The sequence below is a fragment of the Protopterus annectens genome, chromosome 6.part0 (assembly GCF_019279795.1).
Source record: "Protopterus annectens isolate FY-2018-M chromosome 6.part0, PAN1.0, whole genome shotgun sequence".
Classification (NCBI taxonomy): Eukaryota; Metazoa; Chordata; order Ceratodontiformes; family Protopteridae; genus Protopterus; species Protopterus annectens.
Window position 1 is genome coordinate 1131464702 of NC_056737.1, and position 21897 is coordinate 1131486598.

Here is a 21897-nt window from a genome sequence, read left to right on the forward strand (position 1 = left end):
CTTGACTAAGTCTCCAAGACCTTCTACTTCTTTGACTCCTTCCTTGGAGCTGTGGAAGAAAAAGCCTAGATCAGATCCGACATCTGCTCAGATACACTCTCCTTCGGATCTGACAAGAAAATCTTCAGATACAAGTTCTTTGCATCGAGAGATGCTACAGAAAAAAAATATTCTTCAACCTTGGATCAAGTGCCTTCTATGGTTCCATCTACCTTTGTAGAAGGAAATCATTCCAGGTCACCATCCCTTTCCTCAACTCTTTCTTCCAGAGGTTTGAGGAAGATGTGCACAGAATAATGAGGAAATTCTTCTCAGTGCAGATACAGATGAGTGTTGTTCTGGCTTCTACCTCCTCTGGTCGGGGAGTCCTTGCATCTGTTACACCACCATTAGATTGCTCTGAGTGCACCAGCTCCAACTTCTTCAGATACAAATGACTCTTGGAGCCAAAGCTGCCTTATCGGGTCCAAGGCATTAGAGTCGACTCTGAGGTTTTAAGAGCCATCTCTACCCCTTGGAGTTTCGGCATTGGATAGCTCAGCTCCGACATCCGCCTCAGGGACGTTGCTCTTGGAATGGAGGGAGGCAGTGGTCAAGAAGCCCATTTTCTTGGAGCCAATGTCTTTCTTCTCTTCCAAGCGATTTTCCTTCAGTGTAGTGAAGAGGGTGTTTTCTGTTGAGACAGGATGGACAGATCCAACCCCTTACAATCTCCAGTCTGGTTCCCAGATGTCTCTGCACTTAGAGCCACATCATTCTGTGCCACAGGGACAGCCAGATGAAGTCATCCAGACCACCCAACAGGGTCTTACAATCTCTATTAACACTTCACCGGAACATCCCACCGAGGAAGTCCCGAGGAAGAGGAAGTGCAGGAGGAGGTACTTGGACTCTCCACAAGCATCAGTCACTGAGGATATTGATTTCATTGAAGGGGAAGGGTCTCCACGATCACCTTCAGAAGACGTCTCATTTGGAGACATTCTCAAGATCCTTAAACAGAAAGGTGTTTGGTCCTCCAGCAACCCTTTGCCTGAAAAATAAGTGTTTCTGGAAGCTTTTGGAGTTGGTCCGTCTACCTCCTGGGTTACTCTGCCTGCTGACTAGCTGATTGATTTGGTCTCTAGGCAGGTATGAAAGGAAACTGACTCAGAGGCCAGATTGGATTCTGGGTTCACCTGTCAGGAATTCTTGAGTAAGGGGGTGCCCATCGATGGCATGGTCATTGAGGTGGCCACCAAAAAGGAACTTGCTGAACAAAGTTCATCTGTTTGTCCCCCTAACAGGGAGTCTAAGGTGCCGAACAGATTTAGGAAGCATGTTTATGCATCAGTGATCTTTGCTGTTAGGTTGCTGAACTATTTGGCACATTGTACTAGGCTACAAAGGGACTCGATCGTGGAACTTTCAAAATCCCTTTCAAGAACTGTTACTGCCAAGGCTCAATCTTTTGTGGACTCTCAGTTAGCTACCCTCCATTCCATTTCAAATTTGTCTATGAGGTTTGTCTCGCATGTAGCCGAACGTGCCTCAAGGGCAATGGGTTCAGGCATATCCATTAGGAGGCATCCTGAATATGCTTATGTGACTTTGTGTAACCTTTCAAGTCCTCGTTTGTCAGTGCACCTTTTGATAGCAGTTCATTGTTTGGCCCAAAACTGAAAGGACACACACTGCAAGTGTGAAAAGGATGGAAAGACCCTCTCTGCAGTGAGCTTACATTTTTCAACCCCTCAAAGATCCTTTTCTATGAGTCATTGAGATGGTTGGAAGATGTGTTCCGACAGTCCCAGGGTCCTTTTCAGAACACATGTGAGGGTAGCTCCCCTGGGGCAGAGGGGACAACTGTAATGGACGATTACACCCCCATGGCAGAGTAGGCCCACAGAACCAGGAGTCCAGAGATTCTTTCTCTGATAGACCCTACAAGCAGTCCTGAAAAGAGGTCCAGTTGCCCACCTCTGGAGGCAGTTGAGGGTCGACTCTCCTTGCACCAGAGAGCCTGGCTAGATATAATAAGCGATACTTGGGTGCAGAGGATTATTTCCCAAGGTTATGTAATTCCCTTTTCCCTTCCTCCCCTAACTGTATGCAAAATTCTCGATGTTCCTCCCAGTCAGAGGAAAGCAGCAACACTAGAAATGCAAAAGCTGCTAGAAAGAGTCATCCAAGAGTTCCCACAGACCAGACAGAGTCCAGAACTTACTCAAGATTATTTTTAGAGCCAAAAAAAGCGGGACTGGAGACCAATTTTGGATCTGAGCATTTTGAACAATTAATTTTGATGTACAAAGTTTCAGATGGTCCCGGTTCAGTCCATTCTACCTTTCTTGGGCAAGGACGACTGGATGTGCTCAGTAGACCTTCAGGATGCATACTGTCACATAAGACAATCCAGAAGTTATTTACACTTCCGGCTGGGAGTAAGTCATTATCAGTTCAGAGCACTACCCTTTGGCCTCATCACAGCCCCCCAGGGTGTTCACCAAATGCATGGCAGTGGTAGCAGCTCAATTGGGACTCCAGAGGTTCCACATGTTTCCATATCTAGATGCCTGCCTCATTACCACCCTGACCAGGCATCTACTAACAAGCAAGAGATCCCATTCTTCAGATTTGTTCTCATCTAAGGATAACCATAAATTACGAGAAGTCTCAGCTACAACTGACTCAAACCTTAGAATTCATAGGAGCAGTGTTCAACCCTATGTCAATGACAGCTCCTCTTACTGTCTCAAGAGTACAGTCTATCAGATTCCAGATCAGGAAGATAATTTGCAGTACCAAAATTTCAGACTGGTTAATCCTTCAAGCCTTGGGGTCAATGTCAGCTACCATAATCTTAATTCCTCTAGCAAGATTTCATTTGAGAATTCTCCAGTGGGTGCTAGCAACACAATGGTTGATTATTTACCAGCACATGTCAACTCAGATAAGAATCACTCAAGCATGGAAGAAATACCTCTGGTGGTGGATTCAGTCAGATCAAGTTCTACAAGGCTGTCGTTTCATTTTCCCTCAACCCAAGACTATAGTGACCACGGACACTTCCGAGGTTTGGTGGAAGAGGGCAATTCTTGGGGAAAACAGTCCAAGGCACTTGGTCCCCCAAGAAGGCCAGTTTGCATGTCACTGTGTTAGAGATGAGAGCAGTGCTCTTCACTTTGCAGGCCTTTCAGGATGCTCTCCTTTTAAGAACAGTTGCAATTCAAATAAACAATATGTCAGTAGTTTGGTACATCAACAAAGATGAACCAGAACTTATCCTCTGTGTTAAGAAGCACTCGGAGCATGGCAATGGGCAAGTCTCATCCACTCGCTTTCTCATAGCAACATACATTCTGGGGAAATCCAGCTGGATAGCAGACAAATTGAACAGGACCATTCTTCTACCTTACGAGTAGTCTCTCAGCATGAAAGTGACAGAAATGATTTTCGGTGGGGCCAGCCTTCCTGCGATCTTTTTGCTTCCCCCTAAATAACAAATGCAGCAGCTATTTTGCCCTAATCCCCCTTCCGGGGGAATCACCGAGGGATGTTCTACTCCACAGTTGGCCCCCTGGTCTACTTTAAGGTTACCCACCAATCCCTCTAATTCTAAAATTCCTGCAGAAATCTGCCAGGTTGAAGAGCAAGTTGATCCTCATTGCACCTTATTGGACTTGACAGATTTGGTTCCCCTTCATATGGCCTCATTTGCTTTATCTGCCTTGTATTCTGGATCCAATTCCAGACCTCCTGTCTCACCTGACAGGTATAATTCATCCGGATATCTCAAACCTCAAGATGACAGCATGGTTTCTCCATTTCTGTTAATAGCCAGACAAACTGTGCTCTCTTCTCTTGTCCGTCATATTCTTTTATCTTCCCATAAGCCTTCTACAAGAAGAGTTTGCACAAGTAAATGGAAAAGGTTTGTTTGCTGGTACAACAAAAACACATTGACCACTTCTCAGCTCCTGTACATAGTATACTTGAATTTTTGGTATCAGTTTTTATTGAGGGGAGCAGTCCTCCTCAATTAAAGTTCAGTTAGCAGCAATCTCTCTTTTTCATGTTGGATTTGAGAATTCTTCTGTGGCCTCTTCTAAACTTTGTAAGGCATTTTTGAGAGGCACACTCCTGCTAAGACCCCTGTACAAAGATCCTACTTCTCCATGGAATTTGAACTTAGCACTGTAGGCTTTAATTCATTCTCCCTTTGAACCAGCAGATGAATGCAATCTTAAGTTTCTGACCTGGAAATCTGTTTTTCTAGTGACCATTACGCACGCTAGTAGAATTTCAGAACTTCAAGTACTGTCCTGTAAACCTCCCTTACTTTCATAAGGATAGGATCACATTACAATGCTTCTTTCCTTCCTAAGGTGGTGTCAGAATCCATTGTCAATCATTCCATTAATTTGCCAGTTTCTTTCCTAAATTTGCAAACAAAGGTGAATATATGTTGCATCTATTAGATGTTCACAATTGCATTTTTACTTACATAGAACCAAAGAAATTAGAAAGATAAATTATTTGTGTCCTTTGCAGCTGCTAAATTGAAAAATAAAAACAGTTGCAAAAAGGTAACCTTAGCTAAATGGCTGACGGGTTGTATATCATTCATGTACAGTAAGTTGGGTCTAACCTTACCAAAACCTTTTAAGAGCCAGTTCAACTAGGTCCATTGCAACTTCTTCAGTGTTTCTATCTAGAGCTTCCATGGACGACGTGTATGTGGCTGCAACCTGGGACAAACCTCTTACTTTTATCACTCATTACAAACTGGATCTGGTCTCGAGGGGAAGAGCAGCCTTTGGCTCAGCTGTGCTCAGGAATATCCTTCCTTAGAGTCTGTCTGGGATTTTAGGTAGCTGGTGACTGTCCCAATAGTTGAGGGACAGAATGAAAATTGACATGAGCTAAAAAGGTTATGTACTTAACATTCCATCTGTATTGTCCACTTTTATTCTTCTTCAACTTCCCACCCACCAACCCCCATCCATTATTACAGTTTTAGGTAAACAGCAAACAAGTTTTGGGGTATGTTAGGGGTTGGTTACCATGAGTTTTAGTAACATCCGAGTTGGATCAGAGGATCAGATCCAAACCTAACAGTTGAGGAAGAATGAAAATGGAAAACACAGATCGAATGTATAGTAAATACATAACTTTTTTTTTTTACTACTGTGTCAGTGGCATAACAGCACATTAGCCTTTGAAGCTGGCAGACCAGAAGGCTGTGGTTTCTATTCCTGCACCAGGTACTTGGATTCAGTTTTTCCAGTACTGGCACTGCAGTGCAGTATAAGGGTGGTAGTGTGCTGACCTTCAGGTGAGATGTTAAACCAAGGTCCCATCTGCCTAAGTCAGTGGTAGATCAGGTGGATGTAAACTGGGAGAAATCCTCCCTGTTGTTGTCTCAAACGATTGTCATTATAGAGTCAGAAGTAGATGTTCTGCAGTGCTTATATCCCTGTGTAGAAGAATATTTCCTTTCCCTGGAGACTGGGGGGGCTTTTCCTAGTGCAAAAACCCTTCTATTTGGTTTTCTCATCTCTTCTCATCTCTTGGGCATTCCATGGAGGACATGTCAATGCTTGTCCTTTTGACATTTTAATGTCGATATTCTGAGCATCTCTGAGCTGCTTGATCAACAGTCCTACACCCCTTTACATATACTGTGTGTGTGTGTGTGTGTGTGTGTGTGTGTGTGTGTGTGTGTGTGTGTGTGTGTAGTGGGATCCTGGAGTTAATATATATAGTAGGGGGGTGTGGGGATACTTACAACTGCAGTAAATAACTCTTTTTAGAAGACAATATATACCCAAACTATGTGGGGGGCTGTGCCCCCCACCTCCCCTTACTATATATACTAACTCGAGGATCACACTACAATGGAGAAAAGGGCATATATCTTTCAGCGAAATGAGTTTCAGTCAAATGAGTTTTCAGTGAAGTAAGCTTTCAGTCAAGTGTGCTCAAGGGATATGAGTTTCAGTCTAGTGAGTTTTCAGTCAAGTGAAGTGTGTGTGTATACATATACATACCATATATATGTATATGGTTCTTATTTATTTAATTTCATGCACATTTGTTTGAATCTCAAATCACTGAATAAAATTCATTGCGTACATGGACTATACATTTGATAGAAAAGTGTAGATGGATATAATTGCTCACTGCTAGTGTGGCCCATGATCTTGGGATAGTAGGAGTTATAAGTTAATTTATTCCAGAGTAGGGTTGCCAACCTTTTCTGGCTCATGGGCCACTTACCATACCTGGAAAGGTTTTGGGGGGGCCATATAACAATTTCTAACATAGCTGTCCATTCAAAACAGTTTGTTGCACAATATTTTATGGGTCAGATAAAATGCGTTGGTTGGCTATATTGTGTCCCTAGGGATACCTTTTGGACACCCCTGGTTTAGATCCGCATATTTTTAAAAGTCTGTGCACCAGCAGTGATTCACAGTGAATGGTGTTTTACCTTTCTTTTTTTTTTTTTTTTTTTTTTTTTTTTTGCGGTTGTGCAGCCTTGGAGTTAATATATTCAACCACCATAGCTCTCAACCTCTTAGCTCAAGAAATCTGGATGAAGCCAAAAATATTCAGGGAACAAAGGCTCAAAGTAGGGACATAGTTTAAGTATTGCTGTTATAAAATTAAAAAGTTACTAGTACAAGTTTTGCATCAGCATGCATTTTATAACGGATATGAATTATGATACTCAAATGTCCATCAGTATTTACTTATGTCAGTCTCCAGTGATTTGCCAAAAAAACCCACAAATTTTATGAGTAACAGACCAAAAACATGATCTGGACAGCTGAGAGGTATGCCCCCTATAAAAACAGAGTTTTAAAGGCGTATTGCTGTATGTAAAATTCTCTGAAATGTTTAGTCAGTGACATGTCTTCAGTGAATGTAACAATTTTGATTTAACAAAAAGAAGTACACTCCTATAATCTGCTGAGAGGACTTGTAAATTATGATTTGGGTAATCTTTGTGAGAATGCACAGAAGCATTCAAACACTAACCCTTTTATGGCTTTTTGGTTTGTATCTGAAAATGCAGGTATTGCTGTGGTCTGTAATGTGCCTGTTGTTGCAGAGCCGTAATCTTCTGCTGTGGATGTGAGACTCGTATCTCTGTGCCATAGAGTTAGGAGTACTACCCGCAAAACTTCTGCAGACCTTCCTTCCTTGCAGCTGAACTCATTTCATGTCCTGCAGATGGATACTTTTCTGTCTGGCAGAGTAGTTGGCTAATCTCAGCTCTTCTGTGGTTAGAAGGAGGAGAGGCTTCACATTAACCAGCTGGTACCATGGACAGTCTTACTTGCCTTCAGGGTTTGTAAGGAAGAGAGGGTGTAGTTGCATCCCTGTGCAGAGGGGCAATATATGTTTGGAATTTGGCCACTTATGAAATATCACTCACTTGGCAGTTCATGTCCAGTGGAAGGTGAGTGCTCTGGCAGACTCAGTGAATTAGTCCTCAAGATCAGTCCTGGAGTTGTGAATTCAGGAGTTATGTCTGGATTGCACTTTCCTTAAGTAGGCAGCAAAAAAATTGTTTGCCATTTTCCCTTTTCAACTTGTTCCAGCATGGCAAGGGAAATTTTACAGTGAATGTTTAATCTGTTAATCCCATGCTTCATTGCAGAGTTGTGAGAAGAAAAGCAAAAGTAAGTCTCACTTCTCTATGGTAGCTGATGAAAGGTGTGGTTTCAGGCGTTCAGTTCTCTGGTGATACAGAAAGCTCTCCCTGTACTAGTCATTGGGGGGGGGGTCACCTTGGTTGGAATAACAGCTTGCTTCATGTCATTACCTATCTGCTGCTATACATCCTGTAGTTCTGCCTGTTTTCTGGCAGGAGTTTGAGCGATTGAAGCTGCCTGGAAACTTTTATCATACTGACTTAACCTGCCATGTGAAAAACATAAAGCATTTTTTGCAGAGTGGTATCTGATACCAGATCAGTCATCAGGCATATTTTAGGCACCTGCATGAGTTGAGCCTCATTTTATTCCACAGCTGTGTCAGGTGATTTTGCCTGTAGTGACCTTATAGAGGACACAATTGTAGCTAAACACTGGCTAGTCAGGTAGCTTCTTAAAGTACTGCTGCATCTATTCCTAGCTTTGAACCCCCCCCCCCCCACCCCAGTCTGACAGGCTTGGCTGTACCTCATTTGAACTTGCTGATCTGACAGTGCTGAAGTTTGTCTTTTAGAGAATATGTTTTCTTGTAGCCACATCTGCTTGTAAGATCGCAGCACTACATATCCCATGCATGGAGAGCTATATCTGTTCCTTCGTAGTTATCGCATATTCCTTGGGAATAAGACATATTTTTTTAATTGGTATTACAAGTGTCCCCGATTCAGTCCATTCATCTTTTTTTTTTTTTTTTTTTTTTTTGCCTGGATGGGAACTAGAGGAGAAAAGAATAGACCTTTACACCTTGGATATGCATGGTCAGATCAGGTTTTACTTGAAGCAGGCATGCATTTTAGAAGACTGAATGGCTGTTCATTTCCTTTGCTTCAGGGAAGGGCATTCTGCCTAGTAAACCTTTTCAAAGTGGAGTGCCTACTGCATTACCTTTTGTTACCAGACAGTGAACTGCCCATTAGGAAATGGCCACTTCCTTTGCTTGCTTCCAGAATGTCTCCATTGCATACATCTATGCCATGGCCACTTGGTCTTCATTGTAAGTTGTCACCAGTCATTATTGTGTTGCCTCTCACTCCCTCAGGCTTGTTTTCTTATTTTTTTTTCTCAAAACGTTATTTAAATAGTAAATGTTTTTACAAAAATTCAGTGTTGACATGCAGTATTTTTGCTTTGAATTTGCATTTATAACCTAAATTTATGTTTAATTATATCTTTACATTGCAAGGTGTTATGCATGTATTACTGTAATGTAACGAGTTTGGCTTATTTCATACATTTGTACTTCAGTACTGAGCTTTCTGAACCTTGGTCCCCGAGTTGTCTTGCAGCATTTTTTCCACAGTGGTAGAAATACTGATCGGGATTCAGCCCATTTGTTGACACATCAAACATAGTTCCCTGAGTTAGATGTGAGGTGTTTTCTTATATTAGTTGATGATCTGGGGGAATTCTCTTTGATAGATCCCAAATATTGCCGTTCTTGGAGAACCATTTTGTCATGCATGGGATGTGTGTTACACAAGTGTAGACTTGTCAACATTGCAGTGTAATTGTGAAATCTTTATTGTTACTCCCTAATCTGTAGAAATTGACCTCCCTACCCTTGTCGAGCATTGGAGTGTCCAGTGGAAAAAAAATCCGGATTGTGATGGATGGAGGGGCTGAACACAGTGGGCAGCCCATCGGATTTCTGTTGTAGTTAAACTGATATGGTTATCCTTCTTTTAAGGAGAGGTCCTCCCCTCCCCTCCAAGAGGACTCCCAGTGGATGACTCTGTCATGCCCATGCTTTCGACTTGAGCTTCTTTCATGAGGTACTTATGTAGGCAGTCTACAGGAACCATTGGGCCTCTGTAGTTGCTGCTTTTATTGACAGCAACTGGTGTTTTTTATTAGCTAAATAGCAGTTTACATATTCACAAAAGCTTTTATCATGGAAGTATTTACATTTTCTGAGCTAATCATCATGGGGGCCTGTTTGTAGACACCCTACAAGTCTGATAGATGTATGTACATATAAAGAGATTTTAAATAATTCAACTTTTTGTGTTTTCATTTACAGGGCACACAGTGGTGCCTTTTAAAAGAAGAGGAGGTAGCCCACCGTATACGCTCAATGGAAGGGCGTAGAGGAAGACCACCAAACCCAGATAAACAGCATATCAGAGAGGAGTCGAGAATAAGGCGGCGTAAAGGAAGGCCACCAAATGTTGGAACACCTGAGTTTTCAGAGAATAATGTCAAACTCCTTAGGAGGTTACATGCCCAAGGTACATTTAATTTTACTTAGTCTTTTCTTCAGTATTCATTATGTTTTGTTTTAAGGCTTAACATCTTTTAATACCCACGCGTGCAACCTTTCATTACAGATAGCTGTTCCCAATACTAGAGCTGTTGTCAAGGTGGCATTATATAACACTTTGTATAAAAAGTGTATAGTGTTGTGTCAATTTCCACACTTGTCATCTGTGTTTTTTTGGTCTTGCAGGCTTTTTTGTGAGCAAAACCTTGTTGAACATGTAGAATGTTACTAAATGAATATAGGTTATACACAAAAATTGATGAGCTTAATGATACTGCAGTAAACAAAATGAATATTAGGAATCCATGGACCAGATTGTCAGTACACTAGCCAGGGATGCAAACCATACTGGTTCTGGTCCTCACTAAAATGGGAGAGTGCTGCACACCCCCTAGTGTAATACTTTCCTTGGTAAGGTCAGACTACAGAATGCTCTCCTTTGAAGTAAACAATAAAACCTAGACCCCCAGCTAAACCTGGAATATTCAGGAACTACTCTAACTCTGACTTACTGCTGTTAAGTGATAACCTGGTAAAATTTCAAGCCCCCATAAACCCTGAGAACACTATGCAGCACTGTTCACAGAAACCGTATACAAGCATGTTAATAGCTGCATAGAGGCTGCTTGTACCCACCATGAAAAAGTACAACACTAACTCAAAAAACAAGCCACCCTGGTAGAATAACAAAGTCAATAAACTGTACAACAGAAGGAAGAAAATGGAAAATATTAGGAGGTGCAGAACCCCACAGGATAAAATCACTCTCATCAAACTAAACAAACAACTTAGAGGACTAATAAAGTCTACCAAAGCCAAATTTGAGGTAAATTTGGCCTCCCAGGCCAAGGGCAACCACAAGGCATTCTTTAGCTATGTCCCCAGCCTCAAAGGCAGTACACATTTTTGTGCAGAACAGCTCATAAATGGAGCCACGTAGACTGAGCCAGAAGATATAGCAAACTTGCTGGCCGATAAATTCAGCTCCAACTTTACTCCTCTCTCCCCCTCAACCTTCCCTCCGGGAATACCGTCAAATACAACTCTCCCCTGCTGTCACTAGCGAACAGCTCCTTAATGCTCTGTCTAAGCCAAGAATAATGCATCAGTGGGCCCAGACAGTATACCAGGATGCCTTCTAAATATGAAACATGACCTGTCAGGCCTTCTGGAATTGCAATTTAACTTTATCCTCTAAACAGGCTTCATGCCTCATGAGTGGAGAACAACAACAGTCATCCCTGTGCACAAAAGTGGGCAGTCTACAGACTGTTAAGTCTCACTAGTTTTGTATGCAAACCCATGGAAAGAATTATCATGGAAATGATCAGTAATGATATAGTAAACCTCTAAACACTGGACTCAACCCAGTTTGGTTTCGTCAAGGGCAGGTCATGCCTACTCAACCTGGTTGATGACTTTGAGAAGGTCACCAAAGCAATGGATGAGGGCAGAATGGTTCATACCGCCTACCTTGACCCGGGCAAGACATTTGACACAATACCCCACTTGGGCATTGTTGACAAACTCAAGAGGTTGGGTACAAACCCGTATGTCATCCAGTGGATAGCTAACTGGCTCACAGACAGGACCAAGCAAGTTAGAGGTGGAGAGTCCATCTCTACAAAGTGGTCAGTCACAAGTGGGGTCCCTCAGGGATCAGTCCTTGTACCGCTCCTTTTTGGCATTTACTTCTCTGAAGTCAAGGCCAACGTCAATGGTCTCTGTCTGACTAAATTAAATTGATACCACCTAGATGATTTTGGTAGCTTGGGAATCTGTCCCAAAGGTTGAATTGGATGAAAATAGACAACACTGGATATGAAAGTTATGTCCTTAACATAATGATTGGTCCGTGTTGTCTTGTTTTCATCTTGTTCAACATCCCTGTCTCCATCCCCCTTCCAAAATTGCTCCTTGGAAATATTTTGGTACAAGTGGACCTCACCATTTGCTGTTTCTTTTTTTAAACCTATGCTATAGGCTAGCTGCTTATTCTGTAGTTTGAGTAATGTATTGGTTGTGAATAGGGAAACTAAATATGATGTAATTTGGGAAACATAGAGAATTATGGGTAGGAGAGGAGGCAGAGCCCTGCATCCACGTCTTCCAAATAAGTTGCTGAGGTCTGATCCAGTCAGATCTTAATAACCCAAAGGTTGAACTGGATGAAAACAAGACAACACAGAGATCTAGAGTTGTGATAAATACATAACTTTCAATTTACAAATGGATAAGGTTTTCTAAGTGGTGCTTAAAAGGGATCAGAGGTCCCTTGAGGTTAATATCCTTTTCTCTAGTCTTGAAATATTTGTGTGAGCTACTTCCATTGGCTTATCGTATGCATCCTTTTACCAGCCATTTCTGTTTGTCTGCCAGTGGATTCCCCCCTTTCTTTCTCTGTTTTGGCAAAACAGTTTATGAAAGGGATATTGCGTAGGAAATTCCCCTTGCAAACAAATTCCTCTCTTGTGAGATCTCAACCATATATTGGGAAAATTTACCTTAACACCCTTCCAACCTGCCTCTGAGGCAGAAGCTCATAACATGGAAAACTGTTTTGCTTATTGTTCTGACATCTGCAAGGTGAGTCTGTGAGCTGCAAGCTCTCATGTGGAATAACCTTACCATGTTCATCGTGTGTCACTGTTGTAGTCATTACACTTGGATTATCCTGCTGGCAGGCCACCCGCAATCGGCCTGAATTCCAAAGTCCTGGTCCGGCGTCGGTTGCTGTCGCCTCTTTCCTGACGTCAGTGCGCCAGGGGTATAAAAGATGCAGCCAACACCATTTTCTTTAGTCTTTCTTGCCGCACAGTGCCCGAAGCAAAAGCAGTTCGCAAGTGCCTGTCGGCCGACTCCTGAGATTTTCGTAATTGAATTTCAGATCTGAAGTCTTCAATAAAGCTAAGTACCCCGTTGGGGAAACTTTTTTCTTGCTCCAGACCGATGTCAGAAAAAGTTAACAATTGTATTTGTTGTGGGAAGCAAATAGCTCATAAGGATTTTCATTCTTATTGTATTCCTTGCCTAGGCCCTGATCACGACTTTGCTAGTTGTCGGTTTTGTGCTAGATTTTACCAATGCACTATAAAGCGTCGGTACGATTTTGCTTTTCATTACTTTGGCTGAAGGATTAACTACATAATGCCGTCGGAACAACCGACGACCAGAATTCATAAAAAGCGCAAGGATAAAGAAAAGGACAGGCATCCGAGGTCTAAAACCGACAACGAAGCCTCTTCTAGGCCAGTCGCCGGTTCGCCGGTGCTCAGTGAGGCACTTTCGCAGCCCCTGACTCCCGCTACCTCAGAGCCATAGGCCACCTCCGACTCTCACGTGGAGACAAGTAGGCCTCTGGATACTCAAGGTATTGGCCCTTCGGAAATCAATCCCTCGGTTGGGTCCGGAGCCGCTGAGCAGGCATCGGCTTCTGAGGGAGTTTTCAGACCTACACAACTTTATATAAAGCCTACTTCAGCATCCAAGACAAAGTCTAAAGCAGTTTTAAAGACAAGGAAACAAGTACAGCATTCTCCAGGGCAGACTTCTATGCCTAAGAAACAGATGCTCAAAATGTCCGAAGACCTAATTACTTTGATCAGGGGTTCCCATCCCCCTCCTGAAAAGAGGCCTAGGCAAGATACTGAATATGATTCCTCTGATCAGGTTTCCATTTCCTCTGATTCCTCTTCAGAACAGGGATATTCTATTCCTCCCTATGATGATTCAGATGCTGAAGATTCTATTCCTTCAGCTTCTCCTCCTGAGGATTACTCATTTGGGGAAACCCTGCATACCATGAGGGAGCATTTCCCCTGGGAGAACCGGGATTATTCAGATTCGAAGAAAAGGCTTAGAGACTTTGTTACTGCCTCAGCACAGACCTCTTGCAATTCCTCCTGTTCTAGACATAGTAGATGATTTATTTTCAGAGTCCGGCCTGTCTCCAGACTCTCTACCTCCTGCACCTGTTAAGCCGGACAGATACTACAGGATTCCAGATTCCCATAAATTTCTATGTAAAAACCCTGCTGCTCACCCAGAAATTATCTCACAGGGTTCCAAAGGGGTCAAGGCTGCTTCTGCTAAAAACCCTGTCCCCTCAGATAGAGATTCTAGGGCTCTGGACAGATGGGGGATAAAAGTCTACACTTCTGCTACCTTGGCTGAAAGGGCTTTAAATTGTCAGTTTCATATGCTCAAATATCAGCAATACTTAATGTGTTTGTTAAAAAAATGTTGACAAATTCTGAATGTTCTGAGAACAAAGAATTGCAGGATTTATTGCATGCAGCTGAACAAGTGGGAAAACATACTTTGCAACGTGGTTATGATTCACTGGAGGCCTTGTGCAGGGCCGCAGTTACAGGTTCTGTTATTAGAAGGCATGCTTGGTTAAAGGAACAGAATCTGCCTGATCATGTTAAAGCAAAGTTATTGGATGCTCGATTACAGCTTGATACTTTGTTTGGTGTTAAGGCAGAAGAGGTGTTGAAGAAAATGGAGGATAAAGCTAAATCTATGCAGACAGTAAAGGATTTCTTACAGGTACAGCCACCCAGATTTAGCAGGAACTGGCCTTCTAAGAATTGGTCCTTTCCAGTGGCAGACAGACCACAAAGAGGCAGATTCAGACACCCTAGAGGCAGGCAACAGCCCCAGGGCTCATACAGGCCCAGACAATGGGGTGCTTCTACCTCCAAAAGCGGAGAAGTCAAGTCGCAGCCTTATAGGAAACAGTCCCAATGACTTCCCTCTGCAAATGCCAAGCACTTTTCTTTTGGCAGCTCCCCTAGGGGGAAGGTTAGCACTTTTTTTTCACAAAATTGGCACAGGCTCACCCAGGACAAATGGGTCTTAAATATAGTCTCTCAGGGCTACAGGTTCCACTTTCACACCCTTCCAAAGGCAAAAGGTATGCCAGACCTGCCACACAATCAATGGGCAGAGGCACAAAAATAAGTTTTATCTCTCATGGACATGAGGGCTATTCAGCCAGTGCCACAACAAGAGCAGAGACAAGAATTTTACTCAAGACTTTTCTTAGTACCAAGAAAGGACAAAGCCTGGAAACCAATTCTGGACCTGTCTATTCTAAACACTTTTCTGGACGTTCCAAAATTCAAAATGTTGACTCTGCAGCAGCTTCTGCCCATGCTGGGCAAGAAGGCTTGGCTTGTAACTTTGGACCTCAGAGGCATACCTGCATGTCCCAATCAGACAATCTTGCAGAAGATACCTCAGATTCATAGCTGGCTCAATGCACTACCAATTCTCTGCACTGCCCTTTGGCTTAGCTACTGTGCCCAGGGTCTTCACAAAATGCCTGGCACCAGTAATTGCATTTTGCAGACAAAGAGGAATTCAAATATTTCCCTACTTGGACGACTGTCTTAGTCAAGCAGAGACCAAAGACATTCTACTAAAACATCTGGCGTTTGTAAAAAGATTGCTAATTTGTCTAGGGTACACAGTAAACGAAAAGAAATCAAAACTAGTACCCTCTCAAGAGATAATATTCCTGGGTGCAAGCTTAAATACAACTGCCCAGATGGCTTATCTCACGCCAGACAAACAAAGGCAACTGACTTCTTACTTCGAAAACATGGCAACAAAGACCCAGTTATCTGCAAGAAAAATTCTGCAGGCTCTGGGATACATAGCATCCTGCATTCTGCTAATTCCATATGCAAGACTGCATATGAGGAAACTACAATGGTATCTAAAAAGTGTTTGGACTCAACATTACCACAGCCTGGAAACATTAATTACTCTCATTCCTTGCCTGCAACAGGAGTTTCGATGGTGGGCACAGGCCTGTCATCACAACAAGGGACAGCCATTCGCTTTACCCACAGCCAGGCAGACATTTACAACAGATGCATCAGATTATGCCTTGGGGGCACACATGGCAGGAAAATGTATTCAGGGCACATGGCCCACAAGCCAAATACATCTTCATATCAATCAAAAAGAGATGCTAGCTGTACAGAATGCACTGACAGCCTTCAAGGACCTACTTCATCCAGGACAACTGCTGATAAAGACTGACAATACTACAGTCATGTGGTACATAAACAAGCAAGGAGGCACACATTCCTACCCCCTCTGCAGACAAGCCATGACTTTGTGGAACACAGCATTGACTTATCAAGTACACCTGCAAGCACAATTCCTGCCAGGAAGGACAAATACCTTGGCAGACGAACTAAGCAGAAACCTCATGGATCCTCACGAGTGGAAACTTGATCCACAAATCTTCAGAATGATAACAGGGAAATGGGGATGCCCAGACATAGATCTATTTGCCTCCCCTCACAACTGCCAGCTACAAAGATTCTGCACTCGGACTTATCACAAACAAGCATAGAAAGTGGACGCCCTTTCATTCAGCTGGAAAGCCCTCTCAGTATATGCCTTCCCTCCTCTGCGTCTCCTCTCCAAGGTACTCCTAAAGGTCAGACAAGAGAAGCCAAAAATTATCCTGATTGCCCCAGACTGGCCACGCCAGCACTGGTACCCAATCCTAAAGAGCTTGTCTCAAGGCCCAGCCTGGATATTACCTCAAATTCCTCATTTGCTGACCCAACAAAACAATCAGATCCTCCACAGCCAACTCAGAACCCTAAGTATGGCTGCATGGTGGATAATGTAACCATTCAGAACACACCTCTCTCTAAAGCAGTTATGGATGTTATTTTGGAGGCCAGGAGGCCCAGCACCAGGAAATCTTATGCAGAAAAATGGAAGAAATTCTGTGCTTGGAACCAGGCACAAGGAATTGACACGCTTGTTCCAAATATTCCTCAGATTTTACAATACCTAACCAAGATGTTGGACAAAGGCCTATCCTTCTCATCAATTAAGATCCATGCCTCTGACATTTTAGCTCATTACAATATGGACCCACCAATTTTCTCTCATCCACTGCTAAGGCAGTATCTCAGAGGGGCCAAAAACATAAGACCTCCAAGGAGAGCTCCAATACCTGCATGGGACCTCAATTTTGTCTTGGAAAAACTCACACTGCCTCCTTTTGAGACAGCCAATACAGCTGAGAAAAAATACTTATCATGGAAAACAGCTCTTCTCCTAGCAATAACTTCAGCAAAAAGTCTCTCAGAATTACAGGCACTAATGGCTGTGGAACCTTTTATTATTTTCCATCCGGACAGGGTTTCTCTAAGGACAAACCCAACATTTATGCCTAAGGTAGTGTCCAGTGTGGCCCTTAACCAAACCATACACTTGCCTACCTTTTATCCAAACCCACAGAATAAGGGGGAGAGACTTCTGCATTCTTTGGACATACACAGACAACTATGCTTTCACTTGGACAAGACTAAAGCTTTCAGAAAGACTGAGCAACTCTTAGTGGCATATGCTGCAGGATCGCAAGGGAAAGCTATTTCAAAGCAGACTATTTCAAAATGGATAGGCCACTGCATTCGTTTCTGCTATTCACAACATGGCAAATCAGTGCCTAAGGGCATTAGGCCACATTCTACCAGAGCAGCAGCCACTTCAGCAGCCTTCCTCAGAGGAGTACCAACCAAGGACATTTTAGAGGCTGCAACCTGGACTTCAGTGCACACTTTCACAAAGCACTACCACTTAACTCTACTCTAAATCCAGAGCAGGCTTTGCCACTGCAGTTCTGCAGGGCCTCATAGCCACTTCTAATTCTATTTAGGCCCAGACACCGAACCTCAGCTTTGGGATTCAACCCAAGTGTAATGACTGCAACAGTGAAACACGATGAACATAGTACAGTTGTGTACCTACCATAAATGTAGATGTTCGAGTGTATTCACTGTTGCAGTCCAGGTTACCCTCCCACCATCTCCCTTTCATTGCTAGGACTTAACTGTACTTCTCTATTCTATACAACCTATGTGGTGTATTTGCTTGTAGATGACGTTTATGTGCATGCTTTTTTATGATCAGAATTTTTTTAGCCTACCCTTTTGGGGGCACCTGACATCTGGGGCAAGAAAAACTGAAGAAAATGGCGCTGGCTGCATCTTTTATACCCCTGGTGCACTGACGTCAGGGAAGAGGTGACAGCAACCGACGCCGGACCATGACTTTGGAATTCAGGCCGACTGGGGGTAGCCTGCCAGCAGGATAACCCAAATGTAATGACTGCAACCGTGAATACACTCGAACATCTACATTTATGATAGGTACACAACTGTACTTTTCCACAGCGATAGAACCCATCTTTCATGCTGAAAGTGCTCTCAGAATTCACATTCAGTCAGTCTTTAAACCTCCCATGTTTTTCCCATAACCTAAGAGTAAGGGAGAGTGATGATGCTTCATACCTTGAATGTGCACCAGCAGCTCAGTTAATACCTTGACAGAACAAAACCTTTCAGGAAGGCTGAAACACTTTTAATTTCCTACCCAGAAAAAGAAAGGTCATACTGTGTCTGTAGGCTAACTATGGCTCATTGGTTGCCCTTTGGTATTATTTTTTTCTTACATCAGCCATGGCCAGACAAATCCGGGCAAGTTAAAAGCACATTCCACCAATGCCGTTTCTTCATCAGTGGCACATTGGAAAGTAGTGGACTCTAGAAGTAGTCTAGAGGCAGCAACTTGGTCCTCTGTCCATATTTTTTCAAAGCACTACAAGCTAGATCCCTTTTCTAGATCCAGAACAAGCTTCAATGGGACCATTCTCCAGGGGCTCCCAGACCCTTATCCTTCCCCCTCCCAGGTTGGGTAAGCTTTGGGAATCTATCCAAATGCCAGTAAGGCAGTATGTTAGTTGAACATAGTACAGTTGCACGAGTCCTACTTAGCTTGAATAGTAGATGTTTGTAGAGCACACTGCCTTAGTGGCAGTACCCACCCACTATCCCCCTTTTTGGATGTACATTAAATTCTGTTTGAGTTGCCGTTGACCACTGCTCCATTGCCTTTATTTTTCTGTGTGTGTTTCTGTACTTGTGTGGTTTTTGGTATTAGAACAGTTTGTACATACATACATATGTTTCTGTCATGGGCAATAATGCCCTTCTAGCCTGCCAATATACAAAAACAGTAGTTCCCATAATTAGTGTCTAGTCTGTTCTTAAAAATATTCCACGACATCATCCAACGATCCAACTAAAAGTCAGGGAAGCCACAATATGTATAAAATAAATAGATTTGTTTTGATAAGCGCTTTCGTAGTGACTAAGCACCACTTCATCAGACCTTTCATTACATACATTGAAAAGCCACCTTTTTGAGGGCAGCTAGAGGCAAGGGGTTAAACGATAGAATTCCAATTAAGCATATCCTGAAAAATAGAACACTATGTAAGTAGCTGTACATACGTTGTTTTTGTATTTACTTTTATGCTAGATACATATGCATTTCATAGCTAATTTCTATATATGTTTGTTGTTTGAAATTTGGCATATGTGGTTTTCTTAACAGATTTTATATTTTTATGTTTTGCATTGTCTCCTATGACTTACTAGTTGTTAAAGGTGAATGTGACTATTTTAAATGATAAGAAAGACTTTTTGATAGGCTGTTAGTTTTAATGGTAGCAGTATATAAGGAGGCTTTTTAATGTATGTAATGAAAGGTCTGATGAAGTGGTGCTTAGTCACTACGAAAGCGCTTACTGAAATAAATCTATTTATTTTATACATATTACATCTTCCCTGACTTTTGGTTGGATCGTTGGATGCTGTTGTGGAATATTTTTATTTTTCTTCTTTCCATTGATCCATTTGTTCCAGCTGTGACCTTACTTGCGTTTATCTGTTCTTAAGAATATCTAAACTAGTGTTTGCTTTAATGTAATTTGGTGGTCTGTTATATGCATCAGCTACTGTCTCAAAGAACCAATTAGTACATTTCTCATTCATATGGAATCTTCTTCATAGGTTGTCTGATGATTCTCTACTAGTTTTTGATAACACCAAACATTCCCAGTAATTGTCTCTAAATGACCTGCATACCTGAATAAGGTCTCCTCTTAAATGTCTGCATGAGATGCTTTACAAGTTTAGATAATTTAGTCTTTCATAGTAACTAACAATCTGATGTTGTTAATCTTCATTTATTCCTTACTCTTGGGATTTGGTTCCGATCTCGGAACCAAGCCGGCCTTTTTTCAAGCTCACATCAGCCACAAACCTCTCGAGTTAAGATTTTACCCATCATGCCCTTCTCCCTGTTATCCCAGATCTTGTTTGCCGCTTTGCTGTTCACCAGTGTCGATCCGTTCCTCTCCAGCTAAGTGTATATTTTTGATAACTTTTGAGTTTTTTTTCTCACAGAATTCTTTCTTTTTTGACTTTATTAAGTTGTATCTTCTTATTCTTTATTACTTGTACCTTTTCGGTATCTTCTACTACCTTTGTTGGTAGTCTTTCATCGTCCACCCGTGGGCCTTGCTACAGTGTATGTGTGTCTAGTTTTTGAATATTTTGTGGATATAATGTCGGAGAAGAAAGGGAGTCCAGGCTTTAAGAGGTGTTCAGAGTGCGGACACCAACTGCCTCACTCTGACACACATGACTTGAGTGTTTACTGTTTGGGTGTGCCTCATCTCACAGTGAAGCCGCCCTGTCAGATTTGTAAAGGTTTTTCTGCCAGGACTTCGAACAAACGTAAAAATAAACTAGTACTAAAGGGTCTCCTTAAGACCCCTTTCTGCGAGGCTATTTCTGGGTCGCAGGAATCTTCTCCTCCTTTCAAACAACATAAAAGGTCTAAGTCTCTTCCATCGTCTTTCTCTGGAAGACCCTAAGGAATTGAAACATAAAAAGGCTAAATTGTCAGAGTCATCTGTGCCAGTGGCTGCTTCAGCACTGACTCACTTGACTCTGTCTCCGATTATGTCTGCTGGTCCCTCTACACCATTGTTTCAATGCAGATGTCAGCCTTCATGGTGCAGACTACTACGGCACCAACTAGTTCAGTGCAGACTTCCTCAGCACAGATTGGTATATCAGCGCAGTCATCTTTGGCACCGACTGAAGTTTCGGTGCAGACTCCTTCAGCACCGTCCATTTTCTCAATGCAGACATTTTCAGCACCAACAGTTTTTTCAGTGCAAACGCCTTCAGCGCCAACAGTTTTCTTGGTGCAGATCCCCTCGGCACTGACCATTTCTTCGGTGCAGTCCTTTTCGGCACCAATGGTTTTGGTGCAGACAACTCCAATTTTGACGACACCGTTCTCGGTGCAGGAATCTTGTGCACTGTTGATTTCGGTGCATACCGCCTCTGCGCTGGCTTTAGTGGCGCATACTATACAAACACAGCCAGTTTCGGTGCAGACATTACTTATACAGACATCTTTTTTCAGTGGTCGTGCTAGCCCTTTTTTGGAGAGGCCCGAATCGCCTTCAGGGCTTTCAATGAGGTCTACCAGAAGTCTTTCTGAACATAATATGGTGTGTCTTATAGACCAGCTGCTTTTGGGCAGAGGAATTCCTACCCCTTCAAAAGTCTCTCTCCCCTCTGGAGTCGATCACCCTTCACCACAGACTCCTTATCTATACTCCTTCGACCTCTGTGGAAGTTTCGAGGCATCCATCCTTGGGCAGGCCGGCCTTCAAGGTCTTGGAGACGACACTGGCTGCTGCTTCTTGGCCGCCTCTGTTGGAGACTACTACTTCCTCTGAGCCTCAGCTGTCTCAAGTCGCAATCCCCGGACACCGGGCTCAAGAGTCTCTGGCCACTCTCCACCTGGAGAGCCCGTCCTTGCAGCCTTCCCCAGAGTCTCCCACTGAAGAAGTCCACCATAAGACTATGTGTAAGAGGAAGCACATGGACTCCATGGAAGAGTCATTAACCGAAGATACAGATTACGATGACTGGGAAGGGGTGCCCACGATCACCTTCTGATGAGGTTTCCTTTGGTGATGACCTCGAAATTTTAAAATAGAGAGGTAAATGGAAGTCCTCTAACCCT

General features: G+C 42.8%; 1 protein-coding gene across 1 annotated transcript in view; it reads left to right on the forward strand.

Moving 5' to 3' along the window:
* The window catches only part of BAZ2B (bromodomain adjacent to zinc finger domain 2B), a 3835724-nt gene that overhangs the window by 2068617 nt on the left and 1745210 nt on the right, over positions 1–21897 (forward strand). Inside the window, exon 16 of the mRNA XM_044074749.1 lies at positions 9727–9934. Coding sequence (XP_043930684.1) covers positions 9727–9934 — 208 coding nt within the window. The remainder of the gene's footprint in view (positions 1–9726; positions 9935–21897) is intronic.